The sequence below is a fragment of the Filicampus tigris genome, chromosome 21 (genome assembly GCF_054856515.1).
Source record: "Filicampus tigris isolate MCC_2025a chromosome 21, RoL_Ftig_1.0, whole genome shotgun sequence".
NCBI classification, from domain to species: Eukaryota; Metazoa; Chordata; class Actinopteri; order Syngnathiformes; family Syngnathidae; genus Filicampus; species Filicampus tigris.
Window position 1 is genome coordinate 9368079 of NC_141237.1, and position 26727 is coordinate 9394805.

The window sequence follows — 26727 nt, forward strand, 5'->3', positions numbered from 1 at the left end:
CGATCTAGTCTTTTGTTCGCCATCCCATTGAGACAACCTAACACGTTAACAGAAGCATCAGTGGCTCAGCTCGCCTCTATGCGTGCGTGCGTGTGTGTGTGTGTGTGAGCGCTCAGAGTTGTCGGGCTGCGAGCAGGGTGTCATCGTTAGGGTATAAGCAGTGATCTGATTTCATCGGCGCGGCCCACGTTCCCCAAGTCGTCCTCGCGTGCTGCGCCGTGGACATATGGAGCTGCGCCCGTGCTGGTTTTAATTAAAGATGAGCGACGTAAATATATGCATTATTCTGATTTGGAAGGTCAAGTGATGAAAAGGCGCGTCGGGTTTGCGCTGATGAACGCTGACAGGTTGGGTGTTGTCTTTTGCGCACTTTTGGCGCACGCACGCAATCGCAAACCCGCGCGCGCACGCACGCACCCCGCAGGTCGCTCAAGCCGCCAAAATGGACGAGGCCCCACCTCCTTCTTTCATGCCGACACTCCCCTCTCAGCCATGTGTCACGCAAGGCGGCAACCAGGCAAAAGGGGTCGGGGCAAAGGCCGGAGGTCGCACACACGCACGCAAACATCTAATACAAGGTTGCCCCAATAATATCCTCAAATATCATCTTTCCTGCCCCCGCTATATAGCGCAGATTTTTTACTTAATAATAAATGAATAGTAATAATAATAATAATACGTTGTTTTTAGCACACAGCAGAGAGAATATATGACTGTGAGTCGTTCTTTGTATGAGTTAAGGTGCATGTTATAACATGTATGCTAATTTTATTAGCCCCTCTATAGAGTTTCACATTAGACATTAGCATTAAGCTAGCAGACTTTTGTTCTTTTGTTGATGTGGCTTGGTTGAACACTTTGGTTTTTAACTATACAATGTCTAATGCTCTGAGAAACAAAGAGCTTTTCCTTTCCTCTAAGTGATGTTATATCACAGGAAGTAGAAAGGAATAGTTTAAAAAAAACAACATGTTTGGGCTTGACTGTATTTCAGACTTGATCTGGTACAATTTATGACATAAAGATCTTTCAAGGTGATTGGTTTCTTACCTCCAAAAGGAGACCACTTTCATTGACACCGGCGCACATTGGGATGCTCTCTTTCCTGCCGGATTCCGGATTGGAGGATGCAGTGTTGATGTGCTTCCTGGGCGCCTTGTCTTGATTTGCTATGAGAAAAGAAAACATAGACATTGGGGTTTTTTTTCAATATACTTGAGGGGGGGGGGGTGAAGGTAATTCTGACTATTTACTATAAGAAACCTCACATGTGTTCCATACTACTTTGGCCACGCAAGGAAAACAACACATGACGACCAGGATTTTGTTTTCTATTTCCACTATCAGTGACAATTGTCCAATATCCTCTAAAAGTCAGACAGCACATGTGGAATGCATATGAAAGGTTCTGACATTTAAGTCTTCCTTTGCTGCGCTAATGCTAAGGTATTAGGGCCCGGTGAGCTTTTCATCTACAAGACCGAAGAGCGGAGCGTTTCATGACTTCATCGGATTTCTCTCACACGATACATCAAACATGAACATGCAACGCTTGCAGGCCCAGAAAGGTGGCATGACACAAATTCCTCTGTATTTTTTTTTTAAATGAAATGAAGTGGGCCCTTGTGTCGATTCCCCAACGGCGAAGAAAAGAAGCTGCCATTTTCTCTTTCACACAATAGCAAAAGATTTTTGCTAATATGCAAGCTCCGTCCCCGCTTTACCTACAATGCAATCAGCGAGTGTGTAATTAGCCGGCGCAGGGGTGGCGTGCGGGACGGTCACATGTGCGCCGCTGACGTGTGCGTTGCGTGTTCGATACATGTTTGCGTGTTTCTCTTATGGGCGTGCTGTCAGGGGGCATGTGGCTCACTCCAAGAGATCAGCCCTTTGCTCCGTCACTCATTGTAGCAGGCACAGATTAGTCACGCAACACAACATACACGCACACACAAACACACCACAGGCTCATTATAAAGAAAAAAAAAAAAAAAAAGGATAAATGTATGTATTTTCCTGTGCTTCACATAGCGACCACACCCCTCCCTATTGCGAACCCCCATAATGCCCATCTAGCCTTACCCCCCACGTTCAAAACATCACAGCGGACAATTAAATGACCACTCTCAATACTTGGGATAAAAAATAAAATAAAAAGGAACCACATTTGGTTACTATGGTAACCATAACCTCAAAAGTGGATGATTTTGAAAAAAAAATATTTTTAAGTACTCCAATAAGTGTCCTATAAACAATTACATTGCAAGTCATTTATTTATTTGATGTCATTATTAACCTATTTATTTATGTTATTATTCATAAACCCGCAATAACTCTACCCTTACTGTAAAATGCTGCCCATACATACGACTGGTTTATTTACCCTTGTTACGACGGCTTTATTACAATGTCATTACACTAATTGCCGGTGAGCAAATTGCCCGGCAGCCTCATTAACTCATAATTGCCGGCTAATAAAGTATTTTGTCACCACCTCGGCAAAGTGCAAACATGTACAAACAAACACAGTCACGCAGCCAACACACACACTATTCTCCTCAGTGGTCGCGGCATCATCCGACGAGTGGAAATGATTGCACGGGGAAACGAATCAATTAAAGATCTTTATTTTCCTCCGTCAACGCCTTGTGTGTTTTTGTTTTCCCTCTTACGGCAGCTTTTGGAGAGGATGCAGCGTCAGGAAAGACAAACATGCGGGATGATTAATTATCGGCACAGGCACTTCCTCGGCCAACAATGCGGCCTTCATCCATCGCTACTCGCGCCTTGAGGTTTGCTTTTCTTGCCTCTATTTTCTCCCGCTCCGGACGAAGAAGGAAAATAGAGTGTGTAATGGTCGAAGCGTTTATGTATGAGGAAAGAGTAAAAAAAAAAAAAAAAAAAAAGAAAGTGACAAGTGTTGCTGCTGCCAAGGGGCGAGGCCCAACGCGTCCAAGCTTCTTTTAACTCGGCCCGATCTGTCTTCCCACTTCCACTTGTGAATACACCAAAAATTAGGACCACCTGCCAAATATTAAGACGTCTCAATTTTGCAAAAGCTACAGCTCCCCCAGGACTTCAAAAACAGTCATTTGAAAGCGAATTACCACCTAAAGTAAACACATGTTAATTAGCCACCTGTTGGTTGAAAGGAAAAGTGATGAGAGCAGATATTAGGAAGTGATTTCACTTGGCCACACACAAACACACTCGAGGAAGGTGGCGATATCGTATATTTGATTTTAGAGGCTGCTTCTTCACCTATTCCATACGTTTCGTATCGCACCCACCCATTTGTTGGTTTGTTAAATTTGAATTATTGTTCATCTCAAGTGATCTGTAAACTGCTTTGTTGAATTGTAATTCAATTACGATTACGATTATTGCACTCCACGATTACAAAATTGGCATAATCGTAAAAAAAACTATCATTAATTTAACATGGACAAATTTACACACTTGCACAAGTTTTTTCATTTTTTATTTGATATTTTTTGTTTTGTAATAACTTTTTATTTTTTTCTATTTAGTTTGGTCCAAAAGGAACTTACTTATATTTACTTGTGTTCATACATATATTTTTTTATATTTCAACATTTTCGTCTTTTGTACCAAAAATAAATGATCGTTTGAATAATCGTGATTTCAATTATTACCAAAATAATCCTGATTTTTTTTTTGACATCACAACTGCTCACAACGACCAATCACGGTTCAGGTTCAGAAAACAGGTCAGTCGTGATTGGTCCTTACCTGAGCCCTGAGTAGTTGTGATGTCATTTTCAGTCGACAGAAGTGACAAAATGGCCGCCCCCGGAGATGGCTAAAAACGAGTGGATTAACACTTATTCCACAGACGCAATATTAATCAGAATGCCGTGTTTCAACTAGTGGGCCTGCTGGGAACATTCTTGAAAAAATTATGTTTGGGTCAGTGTTTTCCAAGTCGCGCGTACGACGGGGGCCGCTGATACTCCAGGTCGAGTCTTTGGGGGCACGCTACGATCGGCGCCGATGTGCAGTGAGGAGCAAAGAAAAAGTCTTCATACATGGCTGCTCAGAGACACAACACCAGCTGCTGCCCGCTTTTAACCTTGACCTTTCGCTATGCGTGCAACAACAAGCAAACAGGTAGCAGGGCTTCAAAGAGAAAATAGATAAGACACAATTGAGAACGCAAAATAAAACGCGTTGTTAATCAAGGCTATTATGAGCAAGTGCTGCGTTGACTTGATCTCCACTGCAGAGTGGAGATTCCCAAACGCTGTGCTGTGTTGCGCAATAGCGCGCATTGAGAGAGCATCAGTGTGCTGCAGGAAATGGTGACCTTTTAATTGCTGTGGAAGTCCTTTTACTTCTTGTAAATAACACTTTTTTTCTTTCATTTATCACTAAATTGAGATGAGATTGTCAATATTAGTTCTATTTGCAAATATATGGACTGAATAGGAAAAACCTACGCCCCCAAAAAGGTTGGTAAAAATGGTGGCACTTGCCTGAATGAAGGGCCTCAACTCATTTCAACATTTTGTCAAGCACCAAGATGGTGCTGCAACACTACTTTTGTCTAAATGAAGCTCCCCAATTCCCTTCAACAGAGCTCTTTGGCACAAATATGCCACTTGGCGCTAATTTTGTCCAAATGAAAATCCCAACACTTCAAAGCACAACACAGCGTAGTTTTTCGCCATCAAATTTCCACAATATGGCACCAAAACAATACTTTTGTCTAATTGAAGCTCCACAACTCACTCCAAAATGGTGTCTTGGCACCAAGATGCCACAAGCGTGTGCCAAATCGCTACATTTGTCTAAATGAAGCTCCACAAGTCACTCCAAAATGGTTTCTTGGCACCAAGATGCTATAAGATAGTGCTAAAGCACTATACTTGCCTGAATAAAGCTCCTCAATTCATTTCAACATTGTTTCTCGCACCAAGATAACACAAGATGGTGCTACAGCACTACTTTTGTCTAATTGAAGCTCCTCAACTCTGTTCAATATAGTTCCGTGGCATAAAGATGTCACTTGATGGCGACAAAGCACTAATTGTGTCAAAATGAAAATCTCAAGTCACTTCAACAAAGTTCCTTTGCACCAAGATGGTGCCAAAGCACAACTTGTTCCCAAATGAGGCTCCTCAACTCACTTCAACATAGTTCCTTGGCATCAAAATGCCGCAAGATGGCACCTAAGCACTACTTTGGTCTAAATGAAGCTTCTCAAGTCAAAGATAATTTTGGGTGCCGAATTGTCACAAGCTCACGCCAAATTTACTACCTTTGTCTAAATGAAGCTCCACAACTCACTGCAAAGTGGTTCCTTGGCACCAAGATGCCACAAGATGGTGCCAAAGCAATAATATTGCTTTGATATTGGCCTCAGCACAAAAACAGTCAACCTAGAGGGGGAGGTCACTGTATTTAAAAAAAAAAAAATGGATGGATGGGTTACCTTACCAGGCCCCACACTCAAATTTTGGTCACCCTTGATTTTGAGGGAATGCGATTTGTGTCTTTGCCTAATTTTCTTAACTTTGAGATCTACCATTTCCACTTTTACTGAGTGCAGATGACTTCAGCCTTCTGCACAGCGCCGTACACGCGTCTGGCTTCTCTCTTCATTTCAGCAGCATGGTGCCATCTTTTGGCAGCTGATGCTCAGCTGTGTGTTTGGCTCGCAAAGAAGAGCCTTGGACTTGAACATGCGAGCGCGGCGCAGCGGTCCCTCCCCTCGACGAGCCTTGCGTGAGTAGAGAAAACGGCGTGTGCGTGTGCGTGTATGCGTGTGCGTGTGTGTGTGTATTGGGCCTGAGTTGGCTGACAGCCACCTCCTTTGCCTAGCCCCGCCCCTTCACTCAACGCTCCTCTGTGTGTGCGTATGCGCGCGCGCGCGCGCGCGTGTGTGTGTGTGTGTATAGGCAGGAAATCCACAACAGAGAGAGAGAGAGAGAGAAGTTGGTCGATCAAGGGCTGGCTGTCACGCGAGCGAGCCGTCTGTCAATCCCCCCCACCCCTTCCTCCTGACAGGGCGCTGGCGGGCGGCCAAGGCCTTGCGTGCAAGCCGGCGAGCCACATTAGCCCATAAAGAATTTCATAATAGCAACAGCTGTTAAATATTGATGACTGCTGGCAAGCGCTCAATGCTGCTCTGTAAAAAGGTTAAGCTTGCACTGTAATTGAAGCTAATACTTCATTATACCGCAGCTCAAATGTCCGGATCTCAATGCGTTCGAATCCGAGCTGAACTAGTTTGACGTTTTTCTTGTTTATGTTCGGCGGTTGCGCACATTTTTCTCAGAGAAAGTTTTTGTCTTAACTCAAAACTTGATATTCCACATTGATGCCACCTTTCTTTTTTTTTTTTTTTTTTAAACGCTCCAACCTAAATATTAATAATAAATACCAGGTTTGCAGGAGTAAGCTCCAAAAACAAAATGATTTATTTACAAAAAAGGGGCAAATGAGGCGCATGGAAAACTAAACCAACCAAACTAACCACCCATCCATCCGTTATCTATACCGCTTATCCTCACAAAATAAAAAAAATAAAAAAAGCAAGGTTCAAAGAAATACAGCGAAGCAACTCAACACAAAATAAAACAATCACATGACTATGTTAGCATGGCTAACAACAGCGGCACACAACAGCAATGAACTGACAAACCAAATGAAAGCAGGGAACTAAAAACAAACCGACTGACGAGACGCGGGTGGCTGGAGGGAGTTGATTGGTTGACGCAAGTCATAGAGCTGACGATGAACAGGTGGCGATCAAAACCAAACGAGCAGACAAGTCATAAACAAGGCACGTAGGGAAACCGAGACGCAACATAAACCAAATCTAAATCTAAATCTAATCAACACAAACAAAGAAATTCCATGAAAAAAATCCACAAACACAGACAACTTTCCGAGCAACTATTAAAAAAACAACAACAACAAAAAAACAACAACAAACTTGCAAGTTTAAGAAAAAAAACAGCAAAAAATTATTTTGCAATTGTTTTCCGTAGAAAGGAACAAAGTCAAGCATGGGGTCGATCACGTTGAATATTGCCCAAAATATCGTTTACTTGAATCCACGTTGGAAAGTTTTGACCTGTGGTATGTGCTTTCAAGCCACATTATATCACCTGTACAACATATAAACATGTAAAAAAAAACAATGAGAGCCATAAATGGATGACAGATTTATGTCTTATGTCACAATCATATCAGAGCTGGTAACACGCCCAAAGCTAAAGTAGGGAGGAGTAATTAGTTCATAGGTTTTATTGGCGTACTTCATACAGGTATGCAGGTACACGCTTCAAAATGCTATAACGCAAATTGAGTTATTTGTACCCAGCACGTTGGGTCAAGACTTTGATCCGACAAAAGTATCAAAACTACCCATCGTTATGAGTTACAAGAAATAGGTTAGCGAGTTAACAGTAGAGCTGTGGGTCATTTTTATTTATTGATTTATTTTTTAAATGGGTACCAACATCCTCTAAGAAACTGGATGTCGCTGTCAAAAATGTGTAAGAATGCTGCACCAAATTGGCTTCAACTTCAGTAAAAGTGTCCAAAATGAGGACCAACTTCGGCTCTTCAGCCTGCCCGAATCCAATCTTCAACCCATTCTGTTGGGTCAAAATAACGAGCCCAACCTTGGGTAAAAGTAGCCCAAATTGCTCAAAATCCACAGCTATCCCGTGGATTTGGAAAGTGGGCTAGGAAAACAACTCAGCATTTTTTCTGTGTGTGTGCACTTTTTTGAATGATACGACAATCTCTTGCAAATTCTATTGCCAACGCCAATTTGTTCCCAATGAATTTTTTAGTGGCACAATGTGTACAACGCTGAAAAATTACCATCGAAAAAAAATAAATAAATAAATAAATAAATCCATTGTTGAACACAACTGAGACAAAGGTCTTGTCTGTGTGTTTCCATTACCAGAACGAAAGGGAAGTGATTATGATTATGACAAAGCGAATGGGATCTCCTAAAAATGGAAGTACACACGGCTGTTGCCACTTCTGTTTTTTTTTTTGTTTTTTTTTTTTGGTCGGCGAGCAGACAAGTCACGCTGCCGGACAGGAAGAAAGTGGCTTATACTCGGTGGGCACAATATGAGCTCCACCTGTGCGATTGAACACAATCTGATACAAGAGCTGAATCAAACTACATCGCATCGCAGTGAACTATTTGTTTGGGGTCATATTTTGACCAGCTCGTTGGGCTACAAAGACGTTATTAGAAACAGCTCTCGATATGATGCCGAGTTCTTCTCGGCGCTGCAAATTAACAAAATACCTCCTTGACAGTATATTAATTGAAGTGTCATTATATTCAGGAATAATTCTAAACAGCTCTTGTCCATTATATCATGATATTGTGCAGATGTACCTAATTGCCGCCAGTGAGTACATAGCAGCCTTACTTGGAAGTAAAACGTGTTGCAAAGCCTCTCACACACACACACTTAAGTTCTAGCGGTAGCAGTCACAATATGAAAATCATCTAATTACATCTGAAATAGAGAGCATGACTTATTGTGCCGCGCATGATTTATGTGAGCGCGAAGTCTGTCCACCGTGAAAATTGGTCGTCGGATGAACTCACTGAAAGAGTATCGCGCAGGCACAACCAGCTAAGGGTTTGTCAAAACACTCCTAAATTAAGCTTGTCGGGCTTTGGGGGAAATTAACCACAACATAAGGGAAACATGGTGCAATATTTATACAGGCAATTAGGAAAAGCAACAGAATGTGGCTTGACGGCGGCTTCGGGAGGATGTGCCGCAGCGTGAAATGTTGGACGGGGCTGCATTCGAGCATGCCTTGCGTGACACGAGCCTGTTATGCAGGAAAGCTTTTCATTTTGACTATACCCAAATGAACGCAACGGCGTATTTCGAATCGGAGACAAGAAGACGCTCCGCTTTTGCTTCCTTCCACCGGCAGTCCGACAACTCCCCCTCAGCCTGCTCGGTGGGGGTGAAGTGAGGATAACCAACCCCCCCGTGAGTCATTTTTAACCCAGTTATGTGGCGCCCGGAGGGCCAAATGACACATAGGCTTAGACGGCGATGTACACAGAGGATAGACCAAGGGAAACGCCATTGTTGGGCCAGTGTTTATGTCGAATTTCCTTCCTTGGGTTCAAATATACTGTAAAATGGAAGCGCTCGAGGGGCCGCCTCGCAGCTCGTAGATGGAGAAATCGCATGCGTAGAATTGGGCTGACGAGCTCCGTGGGAGAAACTTAAGTCCCGAATCTCAAGGCAATGTTATGGGACAGACCAAAGCTAAAGAAAGAAGAAACCGAGATAAAGTTTTGAATGTTAGATTAGAAGCCGTGGCAGTTGGAACGAGGTAATTAATTCTTCTTTGTCCTTATAAAAAGACGGTTGGATTCTTTTGTACGCCACCAATTAGGCCTGAACAATGAATCCAATTCAAATCAACAATGGAATGTAGTGGAATGCAATGTTCACATTAGAACTTAAACTATTACATATATATTTTTTTATAAATAAATGAAATAATCTGCATCATGGTTGTAATCTGATTTATGATTTACTGAGTTGTCGTAGTGAACGTTATAAGACGTCAAGTCAAAGCGTTTAGTAAGTTAAAAACTCCTTAAAGTGGATAAATAAACTGTCTTTCATATTAATTTGTGGTTCATTTCACTTTATTTCATAGCAATAGCCTAACTTATAAAACCGAAAAGCCAGGACAGGCTCCACATAGAACCGTGCGTTCGCCTGTTTGCATTGTACGGCTATAAATAGCATTCTCACAGTCTTGTTTTCATGTGAATGCTTGTGGTTTGTTGCTCTCTGAAGGAGTCCTTGCGCTCAATAAATGCTGCATTCAGGAACCCCACCTGGCCACAATAAAATTGCAGTTTCCTATTTCTTTCCTAACACAATCACTACTTTTATGAGCGATACGAGAGTTAAAAGCTTGAAATCTCTTTCAAGACCGCGTGCGTGTTTGCTTGCTTTAGTCAATCCTGATCAAATGAGCATACATTTGGAATAAAACAGAAATATTTTCACCAATAAAGATCATTTGGAAAATATGACATCTTTGTTATAGTTAGCCATCCAATGTCCAATCTTGAAAGCAAATGTAAGTATATTGTCAAATGCATGTATAATAAAAAAAAATTGTTGCAGATTGCTTCAAATTCATTGAAGCGGAAGTCGACCCAAACACATTTTTTTCCAAGAATATGTTCCCAGCAGGCCCACTAGTTGAAACATGGCATTCTGATTCATTTTGCGTTTGTGGAATATAAATGAAGCAGCAAAATGCACTCGTTTTCAGCAATCTCCGGGGGCGGCCATTTTGTCTTCCGTCGACTGAAAATCACATCACAACTGCTCACAAGGACCAATCACGGCTGACCTGTTTTCTGAATATGAGCCGTGATTGGTCGTTGTGGGCAGTTGTGATGTCATTTTTCAGTCGACGGAAGACAAAATGGCTGCCCCCGGAGATGGCTAAAAACAAGTTGATTAACACTTATTCCACAAACGCAATATTTATCAGCATGCCCTGTTTCAACTAGTGGGCGTGCTTAGAACATATCCTAAAAAAAAATGTTTGCGTTGACCGCTTTAAGACAATTTTCATCCTCATGTTTTGCACACACAGGCAGACCTTTTTTGTGTACTTTTGAACCAATTTAAAGCAGGAAATTAGCACTCACTTTGTGGTCACAATAAACAGCATTCAACAGGTTCAACAACATTCAACAACTAAAAAAAAAAAGGTCACTAATAAACGGCAATCTGTTTTAATCTGTTAAAAAGATTACGGTGTCATTTTGGCCCATTGAGGGAAAATAATGGGCAGATGGTCCCGCAAGCAGAATCCATATGGGAGGGAAACAACATTAGCACGCAATGCTATGGAAATGCTAGCTGTGCATGTAGCATTTCAGTAAACAAAAATGGCAAGAGTAGACTGATTAGACACTAGTGACATTTTCTTTTGGGCCATTTATTCAATATCCTTCATTTTGAATTGTCTTCCTAGTCCAAGGACCTTAAACTGGACATCACGGAAGTTGACGCTCAAACAGCTTCCCGTCGTGTAACGAAACAAAACCACAAACGCGCAGGGGTGAGCCTCGCCAATGTGTAATTAAATGGGCGCGGGGTGGTTAATGCGTCAGGCGTTGAGGGGGATCAAATGATAGGCGTGATGCTGATCATGCTTTATGTATGAATGCCATTAACTTGTCAGTAGATGCTAGCAGAGGTGTTGTGTGTCCACCGTACGCGCGTGCGTGCAGTCAATTTTTGAAGCAGGTAATCTAGGGCAACAGCGTCATGTCGTAAGGTCAGGGAGTTCAACATTTTGTGCCCCGCCCCCACAGCTCCGTCAACGGCATCCTTGTAAAAAAAAAATATATATATATATATTGTACAACGCTTGCTAATCGATGACTCGATCCATAATTACTGTCCTATGTGACTCTGATGTATTGCGCAGACGGCGCTTTTGACAGTTAGAGGCCTCGGACCATATTGGCGTCGACCTGTCAGCTGCTCTTAAGCATCAAGCCGCTGACCTCCCGCGGCTCACACCAACAATATCACACAACAATTTGGCCTCCGAGAGAGCTAATTCATTAAGTGACACGCTAACCCAACAGTAATCTGATTATCCTTCTCCTAACACCTCATCACGTACACACAAGGGGAGCTCAGTAACAGAGCTGATATCAAACCAAATGTCTTAGGTGATGTTGCTTGACAATCGAGTATTTATAGAGTTTGTTTATTTACTTATTTATTTATTTTTGTGCTCGTATGACCTTTAAAGTGAATGGCAAGGGCCACACTGATCAGATTAGCCAGTTAATTAATTGGAGGCAGCAGAAATGTTTTTTTTTTTTTTTTTCGAGTCTAGAGGTTTGTTTTATTCTCAAAAATGTAATATTGTAAACAGCTGTGACATAGATGCTTTGAATTTTATCACTGTGCTTAAATGTAGGGCGCTTGATGATTCAGTTAAATGTCTTTGCATTCGAAGCTAAATAGTGACTGAAATGTTTAAAAGCAAACAAAATTAAATGCAAATGTTAGGCATAGCACACTTTTAAAATCTTATCAAATAGTGACTCAAATGTAGAAACAAATTACAATTATTATGAGCTGTTTACAATAAATATAGCTGATAAAAATAATCATTTGATGCTCAACAATTTTTGAGGCTGTCATTAAAACATGTTCAAATGTTCCCATGTTTCATCGGTTGTTACATTTCATTCTAATGATGCGTCATCACGTCAACTCATTTTCTTTCAACACTCGTTTCATTATTTTTGTGCATCGTTGTCAGTATATTTCAGTTCCCCGATTGGATGACGTAACTCAAGTTGGCTTGGAAACCCAACACCACTGAGTTTGGGGTAATAAACTGATCATTTCAATTTATCGTCACTCCTCATAGCGGACGAGTCATTCGGTCGTTCGGTTTGTCCATATCGTGACCGTCCGTCCACTTGACAGTCTCCCATCTGCATCCTACGTCCTTTGCATGTCATCTCAACTATCTAATCCCGGCCCGTTTCTACGAACAGTCCGATCACTACATTTGGCACAGGGAGGCGGTACATCCACTCCTTGTGCTACCATCCTGCAGTGTGTGGGCATATGTGTGTGTGTGTGTGAGGAGGATATCGGGGGTGGAGGGCTTGATGGGAAGTGATCGTAGGATCACGCGAGCATGCTAAAAGAGGCAAAGTCAGCGGAGTCACGCATGCTGAGGCTTTGCTGTACTGGAGATGCCACTTCACTTCCTGGCATCTGTTGTTAGCGTGAGGCTGACATACAGTGCGCAAACAGTGCATGTGTCTGCCATTTTTTTTTTTTTTTTTTTTAACATCCATGATTTGAAGTTTAAGGTCCATGTGCTAGTATGCAGTTTTCTAAACGGGTATCAAGGAATTAAAAGATTATCAAAATTCACGATGAATGATTGGAATTTGGGTTCAGCAGGTGTTTCTGGTCCAGAAAAGTTTTTCTTAACCCGAGCCAACCGTTTAACACCACGATCTGATTATATAAGACTATTTTATGGTGATGACTTTTATGAGCATATGGGTATTATTACTTGTGTTTCACTTTAAGGTCAGGGAGGTTGTTTTTCTTTAGCTTTGCGCGCGACTAGAAACGATCCATCAGCCTGCTTGTATTTGTTGAAGGGACCAGGGAATGTTAGGCTCGGGATCGACAAAGATTGTAAGAGGGGTCTTTGTCCAACATGCGGCCACGGGCGTAGCCAGAAAATTTTCAATAGGGGTGGCCAGGGTGGCAGCCTTGTTGCTCGCCAAAAGCCGATCAGAGTGATCAATTGTCACCATATCACAAATCAAATTGAATCGAATTAGATTTAAAAAGCACAAACACTCTCGATTCTTCCCAATTCTAAACGTTGCTATTTTTTTACTTAGGTTTAGTAACGGTGGTGTATGCGCGCATTTTATTTTCATGACATCCAGATTGTGGATGGTATGATAAACGATGACTTCTCAACCATGTGTTGTTTGCTTGCTATGGTGAAAACGAATTATTTTGATTTACACTGACTCCAAGAATCAAAACAGATTGCTTTAGAGTTTGCACTCAGACCAATTGCAAACTTGTTCTCTACAAAGACAATATGAAAAGCGATCAAAGAATACTGCACCCATGTGAAAATGGCAGGTACATGACACCAAGCACAGAAAACGGTTCTCACAAATAGTCAAGCGTAGTAATTAATAGGAACACATCATGATGCCATTCACGAAAATAGCTGTGATTTAAAAACAATAATCTCCAACCCTCTAACCCTAACCACTTTGAATACAGTAAAATATAGTGTTCACGGCAACATATAACATTGCAATATGCATGTCTTTAAATAAATGCTTTTAAAGGCCCTTTTTGAAGGCATCAAAGACATTTTCCCAATATAAACAAAGGATGCAATTTCCACGCCGTGAAACCGCAGATGTCTGAGAGATGAGAAGAACATATGTTTCCAAAACAGTTCTCGTTGGAGCCGCAACTGTGCCTTTACAGTACGTCACTATATCGGCAAGCATTTTCTGCTTTCAGATGATTTATGAGCCGGGCCGCTGGAATGCCTGAGCAATAGATTCAGGATGTTTCCTGGAGAAGAGACTTTTCTATCATGGTGGAGGCATCAGCAGAGTGACAAACATCAAGTCTCCTCTTGTGATTTAGAGCTCAATATCTGTTGTTTGACTCATCAGAACAGTTGTAAAAATGTGACCTCATAAGAAATGAGTGAGTTATTATACATGTACAGCAGTGAGATAATGGATTCCTAGAAATGAGGAGGTCAATTTAAAACATGTAGCCTAAACCTCTGTAAATGAAGTAAGTTAAAAGCATTCAACAAATGAATAGATCACTCAAAGCCAAGCAATCCTAAATTGGATCAGTACTAAATTGATTAAATTGTTCAAATCTTGCAGCGGTCTCTTTTTCCTTTTATTTTTTTTTCGCCAGAGCAATATGCACAGGTCACTCCTGGTTCATGGGTTATTTCCTGTCTCCATGAAAGGAGACCAAATAAGACACTTTCCATGAAAACCTTTTATAATATTGCGATCTTCCTTCTAACATGAACACAAAATGCCATTAATATGTTTATTTATTTATTTATTAGTAATTCATTTTTGGGGCGGTTGCGGTCAGATATCCCTCTCTGTCCTTAACACAAATGTTCACAGATTCTAATAGACATAATTGCAATTGAAATATAATTAAATAAAAAATGCTGCAAGTAAAAAAGTGGTTCGATTAATTAAAGACCCTCTAAATCGAAATATATATCACCGAAAACAAATTTTCTTTCATTTATTTGCATGTAATGTATGGGTCCCCAATATTGCATTCAGTCCTGTTAGTCTGTTATAGTTTTGAAGAAAAAAAAAACAAAAAAAACTAGTTCCCATGAATCTACATTCCAGATATGACATCATTCTTTTGGAAGGAACTAAAAGGAACAAAGTAAGGTGAGTGTACGCTTTCTGTTGGGGTTTGTTTTTTTTCCCTGGCTACGTTGAATCCAACCCGTACGTACAACATTATATATATATATATATATATATATATATATATATATATATATATAATGTTGTCCAATCGTTTTGGGAGGTTAGGGCTATTCCTCATTTCCTCATTCATACACTCTCTGCACACACGCTCCAGTCTACCGCTGAGGCGGTGTCGAGGATAGCGTGAGAGGCCCTAATGCGATGTGTCAAGCCCAGCAGTAGCTGGCCATCAAGTCATGTGCGCCCTGCCAAGTTAAACCCTTTAAAAAGTCAAAAGGGATTGGCACAGAGGAGGAGAGACACCTGTAGAGAAGAGAAAGACATAACAGCATTTCATGGAAAATTAGACAGAAGAAGTTAACAGTCGAGTCACGAAAACACCCCAAACTCCCGTCAACTCCCCCCGATTCACATTTTAGTGAGGCAGGAAGTGGCGCTGAAGCTCTGTGGTCAGCCTATCCATTTCCTCAGTGACACCAGTGATTATTACCGGCACCACAAAGCCATTTAGTGCTGACAAAACACCTTTGTATCTGCCCGCGGTGGTTAGGGCGAGCCAAGAGGACACCTGATGTGTAACCGTAGACAGCGCTCGCTTCCTGATGTGTTTCAAGGTTTAAGTCGCACTGATTAAAAAAAAAAAAAAAAAAAAAACGACACTAACATGACTTATCTAGCTTTGAATTACTGCCAAACTACATTAACAAACATCAGCATTACAACGTAACGTGTACAATTACATTGGTCAAAGCATTTTGGCATGCCATGCTAAAATTGTACAATCGCCGCTGGGGAGGGGGCAATGGGCATGATAATCAATTGCTGTACAGTGAACTCGCATTTATCTCCCATCTGTCGTAAACCCACTCGTGATACAAAAGGGAATCAAACATTGTATGTGGAGATCAAAGTGTTCAGCCAAAGCCTATTTCGTCGAATGAAAAGGCTGCTAGCTTAACGCTAACATATAATGGACCACGTTGAATTGTAAAGAAATTACCAAGACATTCTAGTTTTTTCAAGTTTATGTATCTTCCAATTGATTTGGAAAGTTGTTACTTCAAGGTAAAAAACAAAAAACAAAAAAAAAAACGACAATGGTTTCTCACGCATCTAACACATACAGTAGGGCGCAAACATCTTTTCCCACAGCAGTGTGTGGTCTTGTCATTCTAACTCGATTTTCTACTGTGGTCTGTGTGTTTTAAATAGCTTGCTATATAATCTGTCCATTGTAGTGCAGCACATCTTGTTTTTTATGGAAGCCCATGCAGTTAAAAAGACACTTTTGGATATGTTTTTTCCAGGTTTTGCACACGGTGGTGGAGTTTTACTATCAGTGGTAAATATTAAACCTGTGGAGTCTGTTTTACTCTGTATGACAGTCATAGGACGGTTAACATGCTTTTTTAAAAAATTATAATTGGTTTTTTTTTTGTGCAAGAATCTTTCCACGATTTTTTTTCTTTTTTAAAGCAGGATTCCATAATATCCATTATTCATGAAAGTTAAAATCGGTGTTTTAATTTAGTACTGTACTGTAATTGCCATGCAACCAACCAAAAGTTAAACAGAGGAAAGGCAGGAATAGGGTTGGGGTTAGGGTTAGAGGTTTAGGATTCGGGTTTGGGGTTAGGCTAACCCTTTTTTTCTTTTTCTTTTTTTTTTTGTAAGATAAAAAAGCCAAAAGAGAGTAAAAGATAAAGAGAAGCCAGGGAGAGCTGTCATAAAAGGCACTGAGTGTCTGTTTCCCACTGGACAATAAAACATGAAGGAAGAAGAAGTCCTTTGTGGCTCCCACTGCACTGTGGAAGAGAGTCAGTGGGTGCACCAGATGTGAATCAAACATGCTTCAAGTTTCATTGTTTTGCCCTTCTTAGTGGATCTGACTGAAGTGGTCTAGCCTTGCATACGTGACACACTGTAGACGACTAAACCTGTTTCCCTAATAGTGTATTTTGGAAAAGATAAAGTGACCCGGACAACCAACAATAAAAGAACACATCTTACGGTACTTGCATGAAAAAAAAGCATGAATAAAATGTGTCCAGGACAGTAAATGTGAACACGCACCCACAAAATATGATTAAGAAAATACAACAGATGTTTCTTCTTGATCACATCTTGGTTTTATTGAAAATTTGGCAAATATTTCGACAGGATTTGCTAAAGTTTTAATTTGCCACCTTTGGTTATTATTATTATTATTATTCTCATAAATCCCCAAAAAGCGGGACTACATCTACAGTATACAATGATGCCTCACATTTCTGCTTGACAGTCGAAAGTAATTCCTCTAATTGTGTAACATGTTGCTTTTTCGGTCCTCTTTATGAATAACCAAATAGCTCCACTAAAAACACAGGACATTGTGACCCCTCCCTGTGAAAAGCAGCGTGTGACATCGCCTCCCATTCCCAGTTCAAATTGTGAGTTGCATCATCTCATTTATAAGCATTTTCACAACTGCTTAGCAGTGGGAGCAGATCAGCTCGGTTGCTCGACATAAAGTTCTCAAGGAAAAATCACAGCTGCTGTGAATGTTATTTCCCAGTTGCCAGAATGTCTTTGTTGCATATAAAAAGCTATGAAATCATTGTTTCATGTTTTTATTTTCCTGGAGGGATAATACAAGGTGACATTTCACTGAATGAAAAAAAAAGTCATGGAGTTAAAGTTCGGTACTCAATTTGTCACATGGACAATCGCTAAAGTGACTCTCATCAGAAAAATGGGACACATTGCTGTCCCTTTGTTTACTATGTCGTGTGCCTCTTTTTTTTTTTAAATTACTGGTTGATGTTGTCACACTGTTTAGAAGATGATGCTCTTGCGCCAACGCATTGGGAATACGAGCGAGCTGAACTAAACTCGGTGGAAACGTGGCTTTCGTCTTCGTTCAACCCGAGGCTGCTTTATATAAACTGTCGAGCGTTTCTTTTATTCTTTTCTGTTGTCTCTAACATTCACTTTAAAGGACTTGACAGATGCATGAAATATTGCTTGTTACGACGCTGCGGTTGCCTTCCTGTTGCTTCAATTCATGTCTCTTGTCTGTAATCCAAACAAGCTGCTTGATATTATGCCAGCAAGAACATACACTCTTCTTCCTTTTACGTTCAATGCCTTTTATTCTTCTAGTCTTACTTTATAAAACTGTGCAGAGTTTCACACCGTCGCATAGCAAGAGACGGTTTCATTTTTTCATGACGGGCGACGTTAAAAAAAAAAAAACAACAAAAAAAAAGAAGTGTGTGAACGTCTTCATCTGCTGAAACTCAGGTCACCTCTCTATCCTGAAGGTGTGTGCATGATGAGTCCACGTGTGGAAACTATGTATTGTATGATGTGAATTTGTCATGTGTGTGTAGTCGGGGGGGGGGGTGCTATGTGGGAGGCAGAGAGCAGGGATTCCCTAAAGCAAGTTCAGTAAATCCTCACCAGGCACGGATTCCCAGGCATCGCGTGCAGCAGGGTGGGACTGCTGGACTAAACCACGCCCCTTCACATACACACACACACACACACACACACGCTCGTAACAGAGCCCAGTGTAATGGTTAGGTGTGACGCTTATCCCACTGTTATGGGAGGATTTGTGGATTCCCACCGTACACTCACCTGTCATCCCCATGAAATCGTTTAAATTGTTTGTGTGACCGAGTGAGGCGTCTTATCGCTACAGCTGCCCTCATCTGGTTAACCTCAACCGTACTCTGCCCCCGTCTTGTACATCAGTGGGAATGCATATCACAGTAGCACTTGAGAGAACACCAAATGATCGTTATCTCATACACCTGATGAATGCGGTGACTAAAGAAAAAAAAAAAAAAACATACTCGGGTTTAATAATATGCGTGCGATTTAGTCGCATCGGCAGAAACGCGCTTTCGTAGTGACAGATTTGGAGCTAGTGCGATGAGACGCGTCTCGAGGGGGTTGTAGTTTGCGTTGCGGGTGGTCAGCGGGGCAAAGATGGAGGGGGAAAAAAACAGTTGTCGTGTGCGTGAGTGTGTGTGATGCAACACGATGTGTGTTTGAATGGGATGCGGCTTTAGATGGCAAACTGTGTTTATCTGCAGTCATACGCGTATGCGCGTCGGTCAAAGATAAGATGCGGCTTTCACTGGATGATATGGAAAGCGGACGATACATTTAGTACATGACGGAATAAGATAGATGTTTGGCTTTCGGGTGAGATTTCAAGATGAAACTAAAATGCCCTTGACATGCTCACTAAATCAAAACGTTTTCGCTTTCAACATTTCAGGACTTTTGGAACGACTTGCTTTGGGGTAACTCCACTTCATTTCCCACACAAATTTGGCAACAAGTATGAATCAAGTTTGCACATGCACAGTAAGGAAGTGGGCTCGCCGATTGCATGTGAAGGGCGAGGGCGGTCGAAACGATCATGATAGATTTAGCCGTTTGCTGTGTTTATTTGAGCGTGTCAAGTCAGACTACAACCATACTAATTGCTATAAGTCAAAGAAATGTTTATCCAATAAGCTTCGATGAAACGTTTCGGAGTCCTGGAAATCTCAATGCCTCGGGCAAATGCCTTTGTTTGTTCCATGGTGAGTCCGCCCCATAATTGGAGTTGCTGTATGCGGTCACGTGTTGTGCGTCGCACCTCAGGTTTTTTTTTCGAGCATTTCCCATCACTCATGAAATGACGCCGGCCCATGTGACAATCAAAGTCGACATATTTACATGACATCTGGGACTTGCCATGATATGCAGAATTCCTGCCGAGGGATAACAGCGAGACAAATGTAACCCATGCGCGGCATCTCGACTGCTGCTACAGGTGGCAAATCATTGAGTTGAGCTCTTTGCAAAAAAAAAAAAAAAAAAAAAAAAAGATTTACTGCTAAAAATCAGTTCATCTGGTCAACATTACATCTTGACACATTTCCACATCGTTTGAGCTTCTCCGCAGCAGGTGAGGCGAAGATGAGTAAGAACAGGACAGCTGTGTTGCTGTACAGTTCGCAGCCAAACTGGAACATCTGAGAACTGTTTTTATTTCGTCACTCGACATACTGCTAATTCGTAAAGTTGGTCCATGGAAATCGACAAAGAATATACGGGAAGCACATCCAGCATGGACACTGCCTCGTATTAGCATGCGTACGAGCGCGATGCGCAAACCTGACACCGTCACAACACGGGATGCACGGCACCTGTGCAAACAGTGCGACAAAGGCCTGCCTGTTTTCGCAGATGGGGGGTGGGGGGGGGGGACCTTTAATTAGCCCTTTAATTAGGCTTATAGCTCCCACATTTCACAGTTGTGGAACAAACACGGAAAAGAGGAGGGACGCGAATCATCGCTTCACCAAAATGCCGACTAATCAAACCGATCATTTTCTATTGTGCGATCAGTGTTTGGAATCTCTGGGATTGCAATAAAAAAAAAAAAAAATACCGACTGTTGCTTACAAATGGATGTTTGTCGAATTTTTCATTCAAAAATGGCTAAGCTGCGCACACACCGTGTAGTATACACACAGGCTCCGGCATCCCTAAATACTCGGTGATTTACAGACCACAACTGAGGAGTTATGTAATGGTCAAACATGTGGCCAGTATTGCAAACAAACGGTCGCACGCAACGACAGAGAGGTCATTTATGCCGAGTCATGCCGCTGCGCTCGCTTTCTCGCACCGCATCTCACTCTCTCTTGGTCCCAAAGGAGCACTTGTGCGGCTCACTGGGAAAGCGGTCAAACATTATTAGCTCAGCGACATGCCGCTGAGTTTTTTTTTTTTCCTCGCATAAGTCGAGGCCTTAAATAGATTTAACGCTGCGACAGGAGCACGCGATGTCCTCTGTCTCCAGAGCCGTGGATGAGGCAATGTCAAGCGGGGCTGGACTCAATAGGCAGAGGCCAAAGAAACCCATTAAGTGTGTAACCCAATTAAACGGCACCAGTAAGGTGACGATCAGAGACCGCGCGGGGCAGCTCAACTCAACCAAAGCAGAAAATCAATAGCTGATAAGGAGCATGTGACTTCTTATTTTGAGTCTTTGAGGAAGTCCAAGACAGACATTTTATTACAAAATTTTCCTAACCCACTCCCTGGGTAACTGTAGATTTTTAGCAGGTTGGGTTAATTATTTTGACCCAGCAGTTTGGGTTGAAGATTGAATTTAGGTGGACTGAGAGATGAAGCTGGCCACCATTTTAGTTGTGTACAGGAGTTGAAGGAAATTAACGCAACATTCTGAGAAAATATTGGTGACGGATAGTTCACTCTAAAAACAGTTGGGTTAAAAATAACTCAACTTTGGGTCAAAAATGGACCAATCCACAAATTGGGTCAATTTGACCCACCTTCTTGCATTGTTTTGTACAAAACAGCCCAGTTTTTGTTTTTGCAGAAAACAACCCAAAAAGTTGGGTTAAATTGACCCAAGTAGTGGAGCGTTTTTTTTTTGTTTTTTTTTTACCCAAAATTGTGTTATTTTTCAATGGTGCTCACCGCTGACTGTGGACATGCACTCTTAAAACTGCTAGCAAAAGTAACCCAGTAATTGGGTAGAATAGCCAAGCCAATGCTGGTTTATTTACACCCAGTGCACGGGGTTGAGGATTTGACCCAGCATGTTGGGTCAAGATTTTGATCTAACAAGGGCAAACATGACACATACTGATGAGTTGAAGCTACCAAGAAATTGGGTTACCGTTTTTTAGCTATTTGCCCCAACTTGGGTTACCTTTGACATTTTGAAGACTAAATGGTGCAAAGAGTGCTTTTAGAGAAAAAAGTCTGGAAATATCGCATAGTTCTCTGCTCTTTGTGATGCCCTGAGATGTCGCGTCATGTTAGTGGAGGAGTAGCTGGCGTTGGCCGTCTGCTGATAGCTGGCCGGCTTGACACGAAACAGCCGAGCGATGGAAGATTTCAGAAAATTTCAGACAGGCAAGCGAGTCTCCTTGTGGGGTTGACGCCCAAGAAAATGGCGGGTGGGGGTCGGGGTCACGTCTCAAGACGATGCTGAGAAAGGTTTGGATTGGTAATTACAATTAAATCACGTCATCTTAAAAGCATTTATTTTAAAGCGGAATTTTGTAAAAATAATATTATAGTGTTTTATCATAGTTTGGTGGTTTGCCCTAATATGCGCCGATCCCAGCTGAGGAAATGTAATTGTTTTCAAATGTTTGATTTAACAAGTCTAAATCACGAGATACTGTCAATATGGTGTAGAAGAAACAGAAGAATCCTCTTTGCATAAACAGAAATGACTTATCAAACATCCTCCAACTGTGCCATATGCATTGCAAATGTCCCGTCATTAAATTCACATTTACCCGCATTCCAACACTTGTGTGGACAATGAAGCGCGACATGTCGCGCCAGCGTGAGAGACGCTACACATATGGAGGGTGGAGAAAAGCATTGGCACGCGTTTCCGGTAATGTATCGCTTCCAACGGGACGAGTCGCACGCTCAAAACAAGCCATAATTGGCTGTGATCACGCTCAGCTATGGAGACACAGAGCAGAAGTGACAGCGAGAAAGATGAGAGCAGAACAAGCGACAAGGGGGAGCAGTGATGGTGTGACGCAGCAATTTTGAACTGAATAATGTGTGTGTGTATTTTTTTTTTTTTAAATGATAGATAGGTAGATAGCTAAAACAGAAAGTTTAGATGAACACAAAAGGAAGATAGAATTGCCGTAACATGCACTTCGACCTCCTGCATGGACTCTAGCAAGTCGGTTTCTCTTTCCGCCATGTTGTTTTAAACAGCGCCAAGGCTGCATGCGTCTGTGAAAATACGGGTTTGGATTTGTTTTTTTTTGTTAGATTTTAAAAATAAATAAATTGATTAGGTAATTAAAAAAAAAAAAAGAGAAAATGCCAAAACAAAGTTCAGCCCGCCCCTGCGCGGATTTAGACCGCGCCTCACGCCAGACTTATTCTGGTCTCAAAAATAGAGTGCAAATATGTTCATAGAGGAAGTCAATGCAAACATTTTTTTTCAAGAATATGTTCTATGCAAGCCCACGAGTTTAAACAAGGCATTCTGATAAATACTGCATTTGTGGAATAAGTGTTAATCCACTCGTTTTTCACCATCTCTGGGGGCGGCCATTTTGTCACTTCTGTCGACTGAAAATGACATCGCAACTGCTCGCAACGACCAATCGCGGCTCGGATTCAGAAAACTGGCCAGTCGTGATTGGTCGTTGTGAGCAGTTGTGATGTCATTTTCAGTCGACAGAAGTGGCAAAATGGCCGCCCCCAGAGATGGCGAAAAACAAGTGCGTTTTGCTGCTTTATTTATTAAAATTAATCAGAATGCCGTGTTTCAACTAGTGGGCCTTGCTGGGAACATATTCTTGAAAAAATTATGTTTGGGTTGACTTATATATATGCTGTCTCTTTCTGACTGATTTGACCGACTGCCGTGGGTCTGGTTTGTATTCCTGCAATAAACTGGTGGTCATTGTACCATGCTGTTATAGTCACAAGGAGCTTGAGCCTGGACGAGTCGCTAGTCAATCGTCATGCAGTCAAGTCCAACCATTGAAAAAAAACATCACTCATGACTTGATTCATATTTGATTTTCATCCTCTTATGATAGTTCCAGTTCCAAGCATTTTTCGCTGCGTTCACTGACCGACGATGATTCATTCAAACTGGGGCCACATGGCAGACGCTTGTCTCGTCACCATGTATCAATGAGGCGCAAAATATCAATTTGGACCCCAGCTTTCCATCCTTGATCGAGCACTTTGTGGTTTTATTTCTCCGTACCTTTAAAGGGCAAGGTCATTCCAGCTAGGAGGCGACTCGATTGTGCGCGTGTACCTAATGAAGTGTCCGGCGAGCGGTGGGACCGAGCGAAAAACATGCGGCGCTCCCACTTAAAAGCGTGAGAGCCGGCCGCCGTCTTCATAACAAAGATGCCGTTTGTCATGAGACAGACCCGTTGAGGCTTCTGCTCTCTCCTCTCGCTCATCCCGCATCTCGCTCTCAGCCCTTGTCCTGGTGTGCCCTCCCTCCCTCCATCCATCATGCCGCCGTCCCCGTTGAGCGACTCATGCATGGATACAATGTGCTCCACTGTGCTCTTTGAAGGCTAGCATTACTGCTCACACGCAATCGGCACGGAACGCCGATATGTTCCTCCCTCCCATTTATCTTTACTTTAGTTCTGTTTTTCCCCTTCTTTAATCCACTTTTCAGTGTTAACCCTTTTCAAGACGGGGGCTGTCCTCGAATGTTTTTACACGCCCGAAAAAGAAAATGAACTCGCTGCAATGACACCGGCCTTTGATTCAGTTCTCTTTCAAGTTCTTAAAATTGCTTTTGCGGTGACTGAAGAAGACCAAACGTCGCACATCCAAATGTTTTAGGGTACATTTTCATTTCCTTCTTCATTTTTGTTTGTGCGGCAAGTTTAGTTTGCAAATGAATAGCTTGCACCTTTCTTTAATGACATGTCTCCGACCACAGTGGCTCAGCAGCAAAGGAATCCTGTTAATCACGTGAAGTGGAAACAGAGGTGCGGAATTGCTATTACATTTTATATATAATAGGCTTATCGTATATTAACATTCAAAGTTGGTGGTAATGATGTAAAGTCGTGTGAATAAAGAATGTCGCTTCAAATTTTGGCTCGCAAGTGATGGCTTAAGAACGCTCGCAAATCAAGTTACTGCGACTTAAGCTTCTACTTGAAATTCACCGTTGTACTCTTGTTTTTTTTTTTTACGTAATATTACTTAATTTTTCCAAAATTAATTCAAATAAATGACAACTTGTGCGTGGTAAAGCACCGACGTTATTCTTTCAATATTTCACTGCTTGTCTTAATCCTTACTTTTAACCTCTTCACACTATGGTTTTATTCCGGTAGTATGCTTTTCTTTTCAAACGCTGTCATAAATTGAAAAAAAAAAAGGAGCATAAAAATACATACAGTATGTTCTGCATGTAATATATGCATAGACACCATGTAGCCTTTGACTTCAATTGTTTCCTTGTGGTCGGCCTCCAACAGGGCTGGAGCCGCAGACATTTCTCCTGGATATTCCGAGCGTGCCAGTGCCGCATCAGGAATATGATACTTGACGTTTTCTTTTTTTCTCTCCCGCTGACTGAGTGACAAAAATATTCATTTCCTCCATCTTTTTTTCATTTCTGGCTTTGTGTATCATTGCATGGACAAGCACGCGATGAGAACGCTCCTGTGTGAACTGCCCTTTGGTGTCAGTCACTCCCTTGTGATCTGACTACTGAGGCTGAGTCGAGTTGTATATGCGTTTGTGTGCGCGTGTGCGTTTCCTGCGAGTTTTCCTATAGTGGCATTGGCAAATGAAAAAAAAAACAAAACAAAAAAAACGACATTTTCAAAAAGCCGGCATTGAAGCGATGTGGCCCAAATCCCTGGCGACACCCCTGCTTGTTCCCTCCATCGCCCCGTCTTTTCACACTCATTCACCGGGCGCTCTCGCTCAATCCTTCGCCGCTCGGTTCGACGGATCGTTTTCATAACCACTTTTCCGAGGTCACGGCCGTGCGTCTGCAGTAGTCACGCAATCCCCCCCCCCCCCCCCCCTCGCCTGCTCAGTCAGCGTTGCACATACGTGCGCACGCGTACGCACACATACTCCCGCTGCTTTAACCCCGTGTTAAAGCGACAGCGCGCAGCTTTCCCCAGCGCAGCCACAACAGACACTTTGAAAGGGTCAGCGTGTCTATTTTTGGCATTCGGCGCCCAAAGCATTCCATAGCACACTTGCAACCTGTGGCTGCAGGGTGGGGATGCCACTGGCTTAAGATGAGCTTAAACAGACTGACATTGGATGATGAAGCAAGCTGTGACTTCAGGTAGCATTTTGCTACAAGGGGAGGTCAAAAAGATTAATACACATATTTATGGGTGGCAAGGAGATTAAACCTAACCTAAGACTAACCAACACGCGTTACACACCAAGGGTGGTATAGTTTATGACGACTAACAAAATAATTCAAACTAAAATTTAAAAAAAAAATAAATAAAAAAAAAAAAGATTGTTATCGATCGTTAGGATCGATGGAATAAACACTTACAAAAGAAAACTAACTGAATCTACAGCTCACGTAATTATAGCAATGATATCCTTTTTTTCCGTCTTGGTAATTAATTGATTAATAAATGTATTTATTTTGGCATTGCTGTGCAGAAGAATTAGCTACAGAAGAATTACACAATATTTGTGACCTTTTTTTTTTTTTTTTAAATCTTGCACTCGACAATTACTCCATATATTTAAATTAAAACTAAAACAAAACATTTTCACAAAAATAAAAACTAATAAAAAAACTCACAAATTTGCTCTAAAAACCAATTAAAATAAACTGAATTTATAAAACGTCAAAATGAAATAAAACTATTGTGACAAATCAAAAAGTATTGGTGCACACACGGGAAAAAAAAAAAGAAATAAAAATGACGTTTTTTTGACGCCCCCCACCCCTAATTTTGTTTTCAGTTGAACACAAATTGTCATATCTGCAAACATGCTAACTTGTTGCATACTTTGCCATCATCGCACTCGCCTCCAATGCAAGATGATATCTTGACACTCGCTATGTAATTTTGTAACGCGCAGTTTTCCAGCTCATCAAATCT

The 26727-nt window shown here is 41.7% G+C and overlaps 1 protein-coding gene across 2 annotated transcripts in view; it reads right to left on the reverse strand.

The window, feature by feature from the left end:
• ahrra (aryl-hydrocarbon receptor repressor a) overlaps nucleotides 1-26727 on the reverse strand; it is a 58598-nt gene that overhangs the window by 13307 nt on the left and 18564 nt on the right. For both annotated transcript variants that reach the window (XM_086020895.1, XM_086020896.1), the window contains one exon: nucleotides 1051-1169. In XM_086020895.1, the coding sequence (XP_085877021.1) occupies nucleotides 1051-1169 (119 nt within the window). The remainder of the gene's footprint in view (nucleotides 1-1050; nucleotides 1170-26727) is intronic.